This window comes from Cricetulus griseus, chromosome 2 (genome assembly GCF_003668045.3).
Source record: "Cricetulus griseus strain 17A/GY chromosome 2, alternate assembly CriGri-PICRH-1.0, whole genome shotgun sequence".
NCBI lineage: Eukaryota > Metazoa > Chordata > Mammalia > Rodentia > Cricetidae > Cricetulus > Cricetulus griseus.
Window position 1 is genome coordinate 11,214,510 of NC_048595.1, and position 12,896 is coordinate 11,227,405.

Below are 12,896 nucleotides of genomic sequence, written 5' to 3' on the forward strand. Positions count from 1 at the left end.
TGGGCACTTCATCGTATTACATGAGATGTTCCGGGAAGGCTGGAAGCAGGGTGGTTTTGACAACACAGAGATGGGTGCCTCCCTTCCAGGCTGCTCAGCTCTGGGGCTTCTCTCTGGCCCACACGGAGGATCCTCCTCCTCCGTGGTACCTGCCGCTGAGAGCGTATATCTATAAAGTCCATGTCTAAATAGGCGATGGACACATGCCACTTGTTGTTTCAGCCCAGATCAGAAATGGGTCTGGGGTCACATCCTAAATTATGATCTCGATTCAGGTGAAAGAAAACTGAGAACTCGCGCAGCCTCAATCCCAAGGAAGCTGTCAGTTATCAGGCTTGGTGGCAAGCGCCTTTACCCACTGAGCCATCTACCCAGTTCAGTACTGTTTCTAAAAACCACACTTTACCACGGTGAAATTGTTCTACAATGAACTACATGTGTTCCTAGGGTGCGATTGGTGGTTTTGATGTGTGACTACCCCTGCAAAAATATGCCTACGACTACAACAGGCAATGAACATTGCCACCCCAACCCCCTCGGGGCTTGACAGTTGCCATCAGCAGCTTCACCCAAGTGTGGGTAACTCAATATGCACTTCACCTAGCTGTTGTGTGGACACTCAGTAGGATCAAGGAAATTCTGAGCCAACTCGTATACATTCTACTTACAAAATGCTTCCCTCCCACGCTCCCATAGGAAGCCTGTGGCATTCCTGACTCCTTCAATTGTCTGTTTTTCTTTCCTTTTTTCTAAGATTGTGGCAAAATACATTTGACATGAAATTTACCATCTTACCCACATTCAAGGGGGGGGGGGGATCGGCTTGCCTTATGTCCATTATCTCTGTTTTGTGTCCAGTCACAGAATCAGCTTAGGGCGCCCCTCAAACACTAACACCCTGTCCCCGGCGTGTGTACCCCCAGTCACCCAAACCACCATTATGCCTCTGACTTTGTAAAAGCAACTGCCTGGTGTCTATTAGTTGCTTGTCTTGTTGTTGTAAGAAAATACCTGACACTGCAGCATTTATTTGGACTCATAGGTCAAGAGGACACAGTCCTCATGGTGACAGGAGTGTAGGCAGCTGGTCACATGACATCCACAGTCAGGAAGCAGAGATGGATGCTGGTACTCAGCTGGCTTCCTCCTTTTTATGCAGTCCAGGGGATGGCGCTGCCCCCGATTCAGGCTGTGTCTCCCCAACTCCCTTAATTACTCCTGACAACCCCTCACAGACATGCCTAGAGGTGTGGGTTACCTCCTAGGTTGTCTTTCACAGGATGAATGATGGGCTGGGTGGCTCAGCTACTTTCCTGTGAATTCACTTTCTGTTTGTCTGATGACCCAGACCTGAGGGCTTAATTCATGCAGAGAATCACTCTCCACTAACTGAGCCACATCCCTTTCTTACTTAACCTTCCCAGCTTGTGTTTCTAATTTCTGCCAAGCCCACTAGACCTCAGCTTTCCCAGATTCCCTCCCCACCTGTGCGTGTGTGTGTGTGTGTGTGTGCACCATGGTACATGTGTAGAGGTCAGGGGTTGTTTCTCATCTTCCACTTACTCCAGACAGGATCTCCTATTCACCTCTGTGTACACTGGGCTAGCCAGCCCATGGGCTTTGGAGAACTCCTGTCTCCACACCGTGTCTCACCTTTGCAGTGCTGGGATTACAGAAGTACACACCAGGCTCCACATGCATTTTGGGGATTCGAACTTGGGTCCCCAAGCTTGTATACAGCATGCACATTACCCACTAAGCCATCTCCCCAGCGCCCAGGTTTCCTCTCAGTAATGGCCAGGTTTCCTCTCAGTAATGGCCAGGTCTCCTGGGCTCTAGTCTACAAGGACTTAGCCAAAACCCAGTGCTCTCTGGTGTTGTGAGAGCTCAAGCCACATCCCTCCCCACATCCCCTGAGCCTGCAGCAGCCTGAGGCTGTTGGCAGGTCTGACCCAGCACATGATCGAAAGGGAAGCCTCCATGGTAGTAGAAAACACAGAGTCACAGGCTTCCTCTTCTGCCTCGGCTGCTGCCCAGAGCACTGCTACAGTCCCTGGTGACCCTGGTCATTCTCTTTCTCTTCTGCTTGATAATGACAGTGGTGACCGGTAGCCAGTGTTAAGGAGTGTTAAATGTCAAGAAGGGCACCAGGTACTTGATGGACGTTCTCTAATTCAATTTTTGCAAAGCAGCTAGTCACCGTTAATAGCTGAGGCTCAAAGTCACACACTCATCACTTGTCAAATGGTAAGGGGCAGAGGACAAAGCTGGACTGGTTTTGCTTGATGATAAATACTGCCCCCTTAACTAGAGGGGGATAGGTCAGCAAACTCCAGTACCCAAGCATGAGAAATGTGCCCCTTTCCCTGCTCCATGATAAGAGCACTGACTCAGACTACTAAAAGCAAGGAAGTATATTTTACAACATTAGACCAGCATGGCTGACACCTGACCGGGTACAGAGAGTAGTTAGTATAACCCCAACAAAAGCCCTCTTCTCCCTTTTCTCATTGGCTGAGTGACCAGGTGGGCGTAACCCCACATGTCAGTCACCTGGGCTTTGGCTTTTCCTTTGCTGCTTATATTTGTCTATTTCATTATTTTAAGATTTATTTATTTATAATGAATACAGTATTCTGCCTACATGCATTCATGCATTCCACAACAGGGCACCACCAGATCTCATTACAGATGGTTGTGAGCCACCCTGTGGTTGCTGGGAATTGAACTCAGGACCTCTGGAAGAGCAGCCAGTGCTCTTAACTTCTGAGCTATGTATCCAGCCCCTATTTCATTTTTCAAAAAGATTTTTTTATTTTATTTTTATTTTCGTGTGTGTTCAGGCTTGTGTATGCATGAGTGCGCGTGTGCATGCATGTGTGTGTGTGTGTGTGTGTGAGTGTGTGTGGTGTGTGCACACACATGTACATAAGTTAAGTTGCCTGCAGAGGCTGGAAGGAGGCAAATACCCTGGAGCTGGGGCTACAGGTGGTTGTAAGTGCTGGGAGCCAAACCCTGGTTCTCTACAGAAGAGGCACTCTCTGTGCCCTCCTTTAGCCCATCACTACCTTAAACAAAGACAGTGTGTGGACCTGTAGCTATGTTTTTCAGCCTGTTGATTTCAAAGTTTGTCACATGGCTTTGTCACATTTTCAGGCAAACTTGGCTGCTGATAATTTTTTTGTTGTTGTGTTTTGCCATGAGGTCTCTCTATGTAGTTCTGGAACTCACTGTGTAGACCAGGCTGGCCTCAAACTGACAGCGATCTGCCTGCCCTTGCTTCCCGAGTGCTGGGATTAAAGGGGTGCACCACTACACCCGGCCCTTACTCTCAGTTTTTAGTTCATATTGGCAGGCAATTAGACCAGCAGAGTCTGGGTGAGGGTCCAGTGTTTTCTGTTTGCTGCAGTTGGACCTAAGGAGGCTGTAAACAGACTATTATTTTATTTCTTGCCCTGAGCAAAGTGGAAGCCAGCATCTGTATTTATAAATGAAGATTTATTTATTGCAGTGGTTCTCAAAATGGGTTTGCAACCCATTCTGGGGGCAAACGATCCTTTCGCAGGGGTCAACGAAAACCATCAGAAAACACAGAAATTTACATTATGATTCATAACAGTAGCAACATTACAGTTATGAGGTATAAAATGAAAATGACTTTAGGTGGGGGTCATCACAACATGAGGAACAGAGTTGAAGGGTCACAGCATTAGGAAGGTTGAGAACAGTTTTACTGGGGCCAGGTCTTGCCTTCTCGTGTGGGTGCTGCTCTGCTTACTCCCTGATCCACCAGCATAGTCAAAAGTACTACCTGCCTTGCTATGAGTTACCAACCTCAGCTGGGAACTTACTCAGTTTGTTGAAGAATCTAAAAACAGGCATAGAGAGAAGAAGGGATCAATGGATGCCAAGCCCCTGCTGTTTGCCAAGGGCTGTGCCAGTTAATAATTTACTCCAATAATGGAGAAAAGAGAAAATGAAAAATAGACTTTGAACACTCTTTCCACCATCTTTTATTTTATCTTTTTGGTTTTTCGAGACAGGATTTCTCTGTGGGTTTGGAGCTGTCCTGGGACTAGCTCTTGTAGACCAGGCTGGTCTCGAACTCATAAAGATCTACCTGCCTCTGCCTCCCGAGTGCTGGGATTAAAGGCGTGCACCACCAATGCCTGGCTCCACTGTCTTTTAAAACAACTGTGGATATGCATATGAAAATGTGTGTTTGCATACATCTCAATCTAACCACATTGAGGTTGTTAGACCCCCGAAAACTCAAGTATCCGGGGTCTCAGGCCAGGTTCGAGGTCACCCCAATCACCAGGCGGATTCGAGAGCTTGCTGCAAACTGCACGAGGCTTTATTGTAATTTAACGAGCTAACCCCATGTTAGCTCGGGTCTTTCACCCACCCGCCATGGTGGACGGCTAGAAAAGACGGCTCCTTGGGTCTCCCAAAAGATCTTATAGGGCAACGTAAGGGGAGTGTCTAGGGGTACGCACAGGCTTACGATTGGTGTGCCTCCAGGCTTGGAGGGCTTGCCCTGTGTTGATTGGTCAACTGGTTGTTATGGCCCATTGGACCTCCCAGGGTGGTTGCTATGCTCTGTGCGTCATTGCTGTGCGCTTGTCCGTAAAGCACACCCAGGGTCGTAAAGCATAGCGCCACCAGCTAACTTCCGATTGGCTCCTTGTCACGAGACAGGCATCTGACTTTCTAGTGACTAACTTCTGATGGGTTCCTTGTCACGAGACAGGCATCTGACCTCTACGTGACCAAGGCAGGTTTATGGCAAGCACGTGTTCGGCTGTTATGGCTGCCAAAAGGGGAGCCGGTCCCTTCAAGGTAATTGGTAAATATGTTAGATCATTAATATCCAATGTGTGTACACTGGTGTGTACAAAGGCACTTTTTTGTCTGGAAAGTTTTCTTTGAGATTGTTGGAATGTTTCCATGGTGTGACTTCTGAGGCAGGAAAGTGGGTCTGTACTCTGTAGCTGGCAGCGGTTCTCAATCTGTGGGCCGTGACCCCCAAAAGAACATTGGAAAGCACAGATATTTACACTGAGATTCGAGGCAGTAGCAAAATTACAGTTATGAGGTAACAGAGAAAGTCATTTTATGGTTGGGGTCACTACAACATGAGGAGCTGCATTAAAGGGTAGGGACTGTTAGACCCCCGGAAAGCTCAGGCTTCCAGGATCTTATCTCAGGACTGAGGTCACCCCAATCACCAGGCTGAGTCAAAAGCTTAATGCAAACTGCATGAGGCTTTACTGTTGCTTAACGAGCTAACCCCATGTTAGCTCGGGCCTTCCATCCACCCGCCATCGCGGATGACTAGCAAAGACAGTTCCAAGCGGCTGCATAGAGATCTTACAGGGCAGTGTAAAGGGAGTGTCTAGGGGTACGCACAGGCTCAGGATTGGTGTGCCTCCCAGCTTGGAGGGCTTGCCCTGTGTTGATTGGTCAACTGGTTGTTATGGCCCATTGGACCTCCCAGGGTGGTTGCTATGCTCTGTGCGTCATTGCTGTGCGCTTGTCCGTAAAGCACACCCAGAGCCATAAAGCAAAGTGCCACCTGGGGTTGGGGCTGACTTCTGATTGGTTCCTTGCCACGAGGCAGGCACCTAACCTCTAGTGACCAAGGCAAGGTCAGAAAAGCACGTCCGGCTGTTATGGCTGCCGAAATGGGGAGCTGGTCCCTTCAGAACTACATTAGGGAGGTTGGGAACCCCTGCTGTAGCTGCAAGTGGGGTTTGCAGCTGTAGCTGGAGTGGGGTTTTCGGCTGTAGCTGAATGGCCTTTTATTTCCTGTTTCTCTAAATTTCAACTGCTTGTCTTAGTCTAAATCTCCTCTGGGCCACTGTCTTACTTTTAAGTTTTGTGTGCGATTGCAGCATGGATGGTTGTTATTCTTTTGTTTAAAAAGAAGAAAAGAGAAATATTGCTGAGACAGACATATTGACTATAAGTTTATTATAAGGACCGGCAGAATGGGGAGACTAAGAGGAGGAACAGGGTAATGGCTGACCGCCATGGCCGGTCGCCATAGAGAGACAGAGCGGGGAAACAGAGAGAGGGGACAGAGAGCAGGAACAGGGGGAGAGAGAGAGAGAGAGAGAGAGAGAGCGTAAAGGGGCAGAGAGAGAGAGAGAGAGGGCAGGGGCCTATCTTTTAAAGGGGTCCTCTGCACCTGCGTACAGACTTCTTTCCCATGGAACCTTGGGCTGACCAGGGTATTGCCTGAGTGGATTCCACCAGGTAACAGGGGCAGGCCAGCATAATGCCTGAACCTTTCAATGGTTCTAGCTGAGCCTGTCAGACTCTGGAGAGCCTTTCATTGTGGGCACTTAGTGGCACTTGTATAAAGGGTCAGTGAGCTTACTGCACAGGAAATTCTATTGTTATCAGGTGTCAGAAACCCAGATCAAACTGAGTAAAAACAAACAAAACCATGTAACTGGAAAGTGTCTGCTTCAGGCCCAGCTGGATCCAGGCCCTCAGATGATGCTCAGGAATCTGTTTCCTCCACCTTCGGTGGCCTCACTGTCTCAGGAGATTCTGCACTGGGCTCACTTGGAGCAAGGTCTCCGCCAGCAGCCCCAACCCCAGGTTTTCTTTCATTGATTCGTCTTGGGTGTGCCTGTCTGCAACTTCTCACTGATGCCAGAGGCATAGGTGCTCTGATTGGCCAAGTGTTTTCTCAGCATGGAGGGGATGCGCTCTGGGATTCCATGGACTCAGGACTGAGAGAGAGGGGCTGGGGAGACAGTCCAGTGGGTAAAGTGCTGGCAGGCAAGCATGAGTTTGGTCTTTGATTTCTCTCCATTTTTCATGTGGGCACGCATGTTTGCACATGTGTAGCCCTACATATGTGTGGGGGTGCGTGTGCATTAGCGTGCCTGTGCATGTGGAAGCCCTTGGCTGATGTCAGAAGTCATCCTCAATGGCACTCTCACCTTTTCATTGAGGCAGGGTCTCTCAATCAAACCCAGAGCTAACCGATATGCAACTCTCAGTAGCCATCTGCTCTGCCTTGGCCCACCCAGCATTTACATGGGTTCTGGGAATTCAAAGTCCAATCCTCACATTTGTGAGTCAAGTGCTTTAATTACTGAGCTGTCTCCCCAGCCCTGAAGAAGTGGGCTTGATCCCCCAGAATCCTCAGGGTGGCAAGTTTGCAATCCCAGCTCTGAGGAGGTGGCCATGTGGGCCCCGAGGTACAGTTATAGTAGTGACACAGGGCGGACCCTCTCTGTTCATGACAGCTGTTGACAATGGGGCAACTGGAAGAAGTGTCATTAGAACTCTCTGTTACCATGACAACCTTTCTGTAAATCCAAACTTATGTCAAAAAAAGGCTAGTGTGTGTATGTGTGGCTACATAGAGAGTAGAGGGTAATGCCAACCTTACAGGTTCATTTGCATGCAGCTACCACACCCCCTTGCTATGAGACATTTTCTTGTCTCTCCTTGGTGGTCCCCAGGAGTCCCAGCCAGGTGTCCTGGAGACTGACCTGTAGGGAGACACCGTAACCATGCCTTCTAAGGGCTGCTACAGATGTGACTGACCACGTCTGTCAGGGTGTGGTCAAGGTGATGTCAGGGTGACGTGGGAAAGGTTTAAAGGGATAAGGAACGCACATGGTAGCTCTCTTTTCCCTGCTGTTTTGGCTTGTTCTGCTTGCCTGCCAGTTGGCTACCTAATAAATATATATCCTGACCATCACAGGCTATGTATTAGTTATTAATCATAATAATGACCCCTAGTCTGAACACACCAGGGTCAAAGCTGTCAGAAGGTAAAATGTCCTCATTGCTCAATTCTCTCAGAGGTTGTCCGCTGACACCCATAGTTGTCTCCTTCTCACTGGATGAGGGCAGTGCCTACCAGGTTTCTTTGTGGTAGAGTCACTATTTCCACTCCTGAGAAACAAATAGCAAGTCACTAGTTTTAGCTCAGCCTCCGTGGGGGACCTGTGCTACTCTGGGGAACATATCCCACAGGGAACTCCTATACAGAGGTTTCCACCTACACTGAGTTCTTCTGCAAGGGGGGAGCCCCCTCCCACCCCTGCCAGCTGCTTATTTTACTTAGTTGCATATAGCAGGGCAGGCTTGTGTCTGCTTATATTATACTTTGATTTATAACTGGCTGTCACTTATTTTGATGGAGAAGGTGTGTGTGGAAGCCAGAGGACAGACCCTGGTGTTAATCCTTAGAATGCTGTCTCCTTTGTTTGGAGACAGGGTCTCTCACTAGCCTGGAGCTCACTGGGCAGGCTAGACTGGCTGGGCAGTGAGTCCCAGGGACCCTTCTCTCTCCACGTTCTCGGTGCTAGAACTGCAGGTGTGAACCAGCACATCTGGCTTTTTATGTGGACATTAGGGTTCAACTCAAGCCCTTGGGTTTACACACAGCAAACCCTTTTCCAGCTGAGCCATCTCCCCAGCCTGTCTTGTCTTTCTGGCACTCAAATTGGTCTAGCCTTGGCCACTGGATGCTTGTCTCAGGCAGGGTGCTTGTCCATTGGGTGCTTGTCTCAGGCAGGTTGCTTGTCCATTGGGTGCTTGTCCCTGCAACACGCCTATGTTCTCAGCTGCTTTTTTGTCCTTCAGTGTGTCCTTCCGTGTGTCCTTCAGTGTGTCCTTCAGTGTGTCCTTCCGTGTGTCCTTCTGTGTGTCCTTCCGTGTGTCCCTATTTTCTGCTATCACAAGTCTGCTATCACAAGACTTGGTGTATCCAAGCCCCGGAATCAGCCAAAACCCTTGTGCTTGCACCACTCTGCTTGGCCAAATGTGAGCCCAGATGGGTCAGCAGACACCATCAGTAAGTGCCAGGCCCTATGCCAGGTGCTGGGCTCAGCCAGGACTCTGTCAGTCTTTGTCTAATGAGTAGCTCTGGGGAAAAATGAAGCCTGTGTGGATAGCATGGACTGATACACTGTATAGCACATCCCTCACACACATAGCTACATAGATGCTTGGTACTGTGACCCCTGGATGGCACGAGTCTTAACAAATGTTGCCACCCCTACCCCAGCTCATGGTGAAACCTGACACACACGTGAGTTTGTAACCCAAATCCTGGTGGGATCCATGCTTATGTCTGTAAGTAAGACAAAGGTGAAATGAGACGTGACAGGGGAGGGGACCTCCCATGTCCATTAACAACCCCAACTCCTAATAGACTTCTCCGCAGCATTGGATGCTAGCTTCCACGTACTGGAAGAAGATGCCTGTTCAAAATGTAGTGGCCGCAGACATGATACTTCTCTGCATTGTTAATGTTCTGTCCATCCCTGTCTTGGGCGGGGCAGAGTGTCAGTGGGTGTGCAGGTGCACTCACCCATGCGTGTGGAAGCCAGAGGTTGACACTGGGTATCTTCCTCCATCACTCTGGACCTTAGACAGGGTCATTCCCTGGACCTGGAGCTCACTGTTTCAACCAGACTGACAGTCCAGTGAGCTGTGGGGAATCTGTATTGCCAAAAACCACAATAAAGCACCATAGACATAAAATAAATACATCCTTAAAAACTGCTTAAGATGGGGTAAATTTTGTGCATTTTTAAAGACAGGGCCTCTGTGCACATCACCCTCAAAATTATGTTCTTCAAACCTCGGCCTCCCAAGTTCTGGGGTTCCAGGTATGCTGCACCACACCCGTCACGTCCTCTGGGACTTTGTGTGGTTACAGATTTTAAGAACCCCACTCCCCCTCTCCTCCCTTGGGGTTGCTACATCCTCAACCCTGCACAGTCAGCTGTAGCAGAAGACCCTAGGGTCTAGCCTAGTCTACTCCGCCCCACTTGCTGCACAGTCAGCTGTAGCAGAAGACCCTAGGGTCTAGCCTAGTCTACTCCGCCCCACTTGCTGCACAGTCAGCTGTAGCTGAAGACTCTAGGGTCTAGCCTAGTCTACTCAGCACTGCTTGGAGCACGTGATCCTTAAGCCAGTCCTCAGAATCACATCATGAGATGTGACTGCTGCTTACCTAGTCCCTCCCACAGTATGGGGGAGGAGTCCTAGAACCACCATGGACCAAAGATGGGGAGTGGGTCCTGCCTGTGGTCTGGGAGGTGAGATTCCTCATCCCTCAGTACCCTTGCAGTTGGTTCACCCAAGATGCATTCAGTCCGCATGTTCAGTAAGCACCTATTAATCCACTTAGAACAGTCTAGAAAAAAACTGAGGCTAGAGGGCCCAGCCAGGAACAGAACCCAACCACGTCCCCTTCCTGGAAACAGACTCAAAGTGGGTCAGTGGGTTAGCGTTCTTAGGTGACTCAGTTTCCCTGGATACTTCTCTCCTCACTGCTCTAAGAGTAATCTAGGATGCCTGGGGTCCTTGACTTGCTTCACACCAAGTCAGGCCCTGAGCAGGGGATAGCCTTCCTTTGATAGAGACATGGCAGAAGAGGTCTCAGTGAGCTCCAGTTTAGAAATGGCTGTCTGCCCCTCATGGGTCTAGTGTTTAAGAAGAGAGGTGACAGCCTTGGAAATACTGGGGCTACAAAGCTCTCAGCAGAGCTTGGTGCTTGGAAAGTCTGCTGGGTGTTCCCAGAGGAAGGAGAGAGACAGGGATAGGGCATGGGTGCACACACAGAGGTGGTGGTGGGGGAGAGGGGGCAGAAAGGAGAGAGAGAGAGAGAGAGCGAGAGAGAGAGAGAGAGAGAGAGAGAGAGAGAGAGAGAGAGAGAGAAACAGAGAACACAGAGAGGGAAGGAGATGAAAGATATGGGCAGGGATGCAGAATGAGAGAGAGAGGAGCTGTGAGATCTAGAGCCCGGGCCCTCTCCAGCATTCCCTGAGCCCGGGTGACTCATCCAAGGGCTGCTGTGGGAATAGGTGAGGCCAGTGCAGCAGACCACAGCCCTGTTGCCGTCATCATTGAATGACAAGGCACGGGGGAGAAGCCTCATTACAAGTTCTGCGTCAGTGTAGCCTCTCCTGAGGGGACAGATCCTGACATCTCCCCTGGGGGAAGGCTCTTGCCAGCATCTCCACTGAAGCAGCCACAGACACCTTCATCGGGTCCCAGAATCCAGGTGTCTATGAAAGTACCTGCTGGAACCAGGTGTTCAGGAGGTTGAGGATGAAGGTGGAGGAGGTGGCATCCCACACTGACGCCCGAGTTCTTAGCTTTGGGACCCATAGAAGGACCCAATGAGAATGGAAGAATTGCTGGGGCTGGGTCCCTGGAGCTGGCCCAGCTCTCAGTGGCCTGCGCACCAGAGGGCACTGAGATGGATCATGGTGGGTATGGGGTGTATTCAAATAGTTGACAAACACTGTGGACAGTCAAAGAGACAACAGGATGGCATGGGCTCTGAGGAGAGTTCAGGCCCCAGAACCAGAGATTGACAGCATGGTGGAGGCTCTGAAGAGGGGAACCAAGGCCCACGTGGCCAAAGTGGAGTCTCTTTTTACACATTCCCAAGTATGGGAAGGTTTCACAGCGCACACCCGCAGCCAGGCTCTCCAGTTCCCAGGCAGGAGGCAGGGGAGGGGAACAGGATGTATGCCACCAGTACCCTCTTTGATGCAAAATCACTTCCGGGTGAGAGACCTTGGCCCCTGGGAGTCTGTTAGGCGTCTGTGAGGAGGAGGAGGCGGCCTGCAAGTGTTGAGGGCTCAACAGCGGCTGGATTCTCACACATTTTTACAACATGATCTTGCCCGTCCTCAGCGTCATCGGCACTGATGTATTAAATGAGCAAATACATGGTGATGTCTTGGCAGAGTAGGATGGTGACCCAGGGTCCCATGGCTAGCTCACTGGCCCGAACATGAGGAGCATACAAAAAGGTGTCCTGGAGGGAGTGACTCACAGGCTGGGTCATAGGGCAGGCCATGCTGTGCCTGAATGCCACCTCCTCTGAGCCTCTTGTCTTCCCTGCAGGTCTCCTGCCCCTGGGTGAGGGGCCCAACAACAACTTGGCCATCTCAGGGCACACAGCAGCCACACCAGTCACCCTCGCCACCACACATGCCCTTCCACCAGGGCTTCTGGCCATCATCAGTGCAGAGAAGTTGGTCACAGGGTTGTCCTAGGCCCAACATGGTCCCGCCTGCCCCTCACCAGCGGCCCATGAGTGCCAACGGGAAGATGTTTTCCTTTGTGATGGACCCCAAGTCCCCTGTCATCAAGCAAGGTATGTGCCAGGCTCTAGGGGCGGCTTCTGGCAAGGATTTAAGGCCATGAAGATAGATGGGCCTTGTTCTTCACTTTTCTCTGACTCTAAAAATGAACTGTAATTGTAAAAGGCATAATGGTGGGCAGGCCAGAGGGCTGGGCAGGTAAAGGGGCTTGCCACAAAGTCTGACAACCTGAATTTGATTCCCAGAGCCCACAAGATGGAAGGAGAGAATTAACTCCTGCAATCTGTCCCCTGACCTCCTCACACTGCTATGGGGCGTGAGCACGCGTACGCACAGGTGCACACACAGAGTTAAAATGAAATGATACGGGGTCGGGGCTGGAGAGATGGCTCAGAGGTTAAGAGCACTGGCTGCTCTTCCAGAGGTCCTGAGTTCAATTCCCAGCAACCACATGGCAGCTCACAACCATTTCTAATTCCAGTTCCAGGGCATCTGACACCCTCTAACCTTCTTCTGGCCTCCTCAGGCACAGCACAGAACACCCATGTACATCAAATCAAATCAGTAAGACTGTAAAACGTTTTGAACTGGGCAGAGTTGGCGCACACCTTTAACCCTAACACTTGGGAGACAGAAGCAGGCAGATCTCTGAGTTCAAGGCCACCCTAATGTAGAGTTGGGCTCACAACCATCTATAATGAGGTCTGGCGCCCTCTTCTGGCATGCAGGCATATGTGCAGGCAGAACACTGTGTACATAATAGACAAATAAATTTTCAAAATAAATAAAATA

The 12,896-nt window shown here is 50.1% G+C and overlaps 1 protein-coding gene across 1 annotated transcript in view; it reads left to right on the top strand.

Annotated features, from left to right (window-relative positions):
- Fhad1 (forkhead associated phosphopeptide binding domain 1) overlaps positions 1-12,896 on the top strand; it is a 115,022-nt gene that overhangs the window by 8,810 nt on the left and 93,316 nt on the right. Inside the window, exon 3 of the mRNA XM_035439431.1 lies at positions 11,905-12,157. Within this exon, the coding sequence (XP_035295322.1) occupies positions 11,905-12,157 (253 nt within the window). The remainder of the gene's footprint in view (positions 1-11,904; positions 12,158-12,896) is intronic.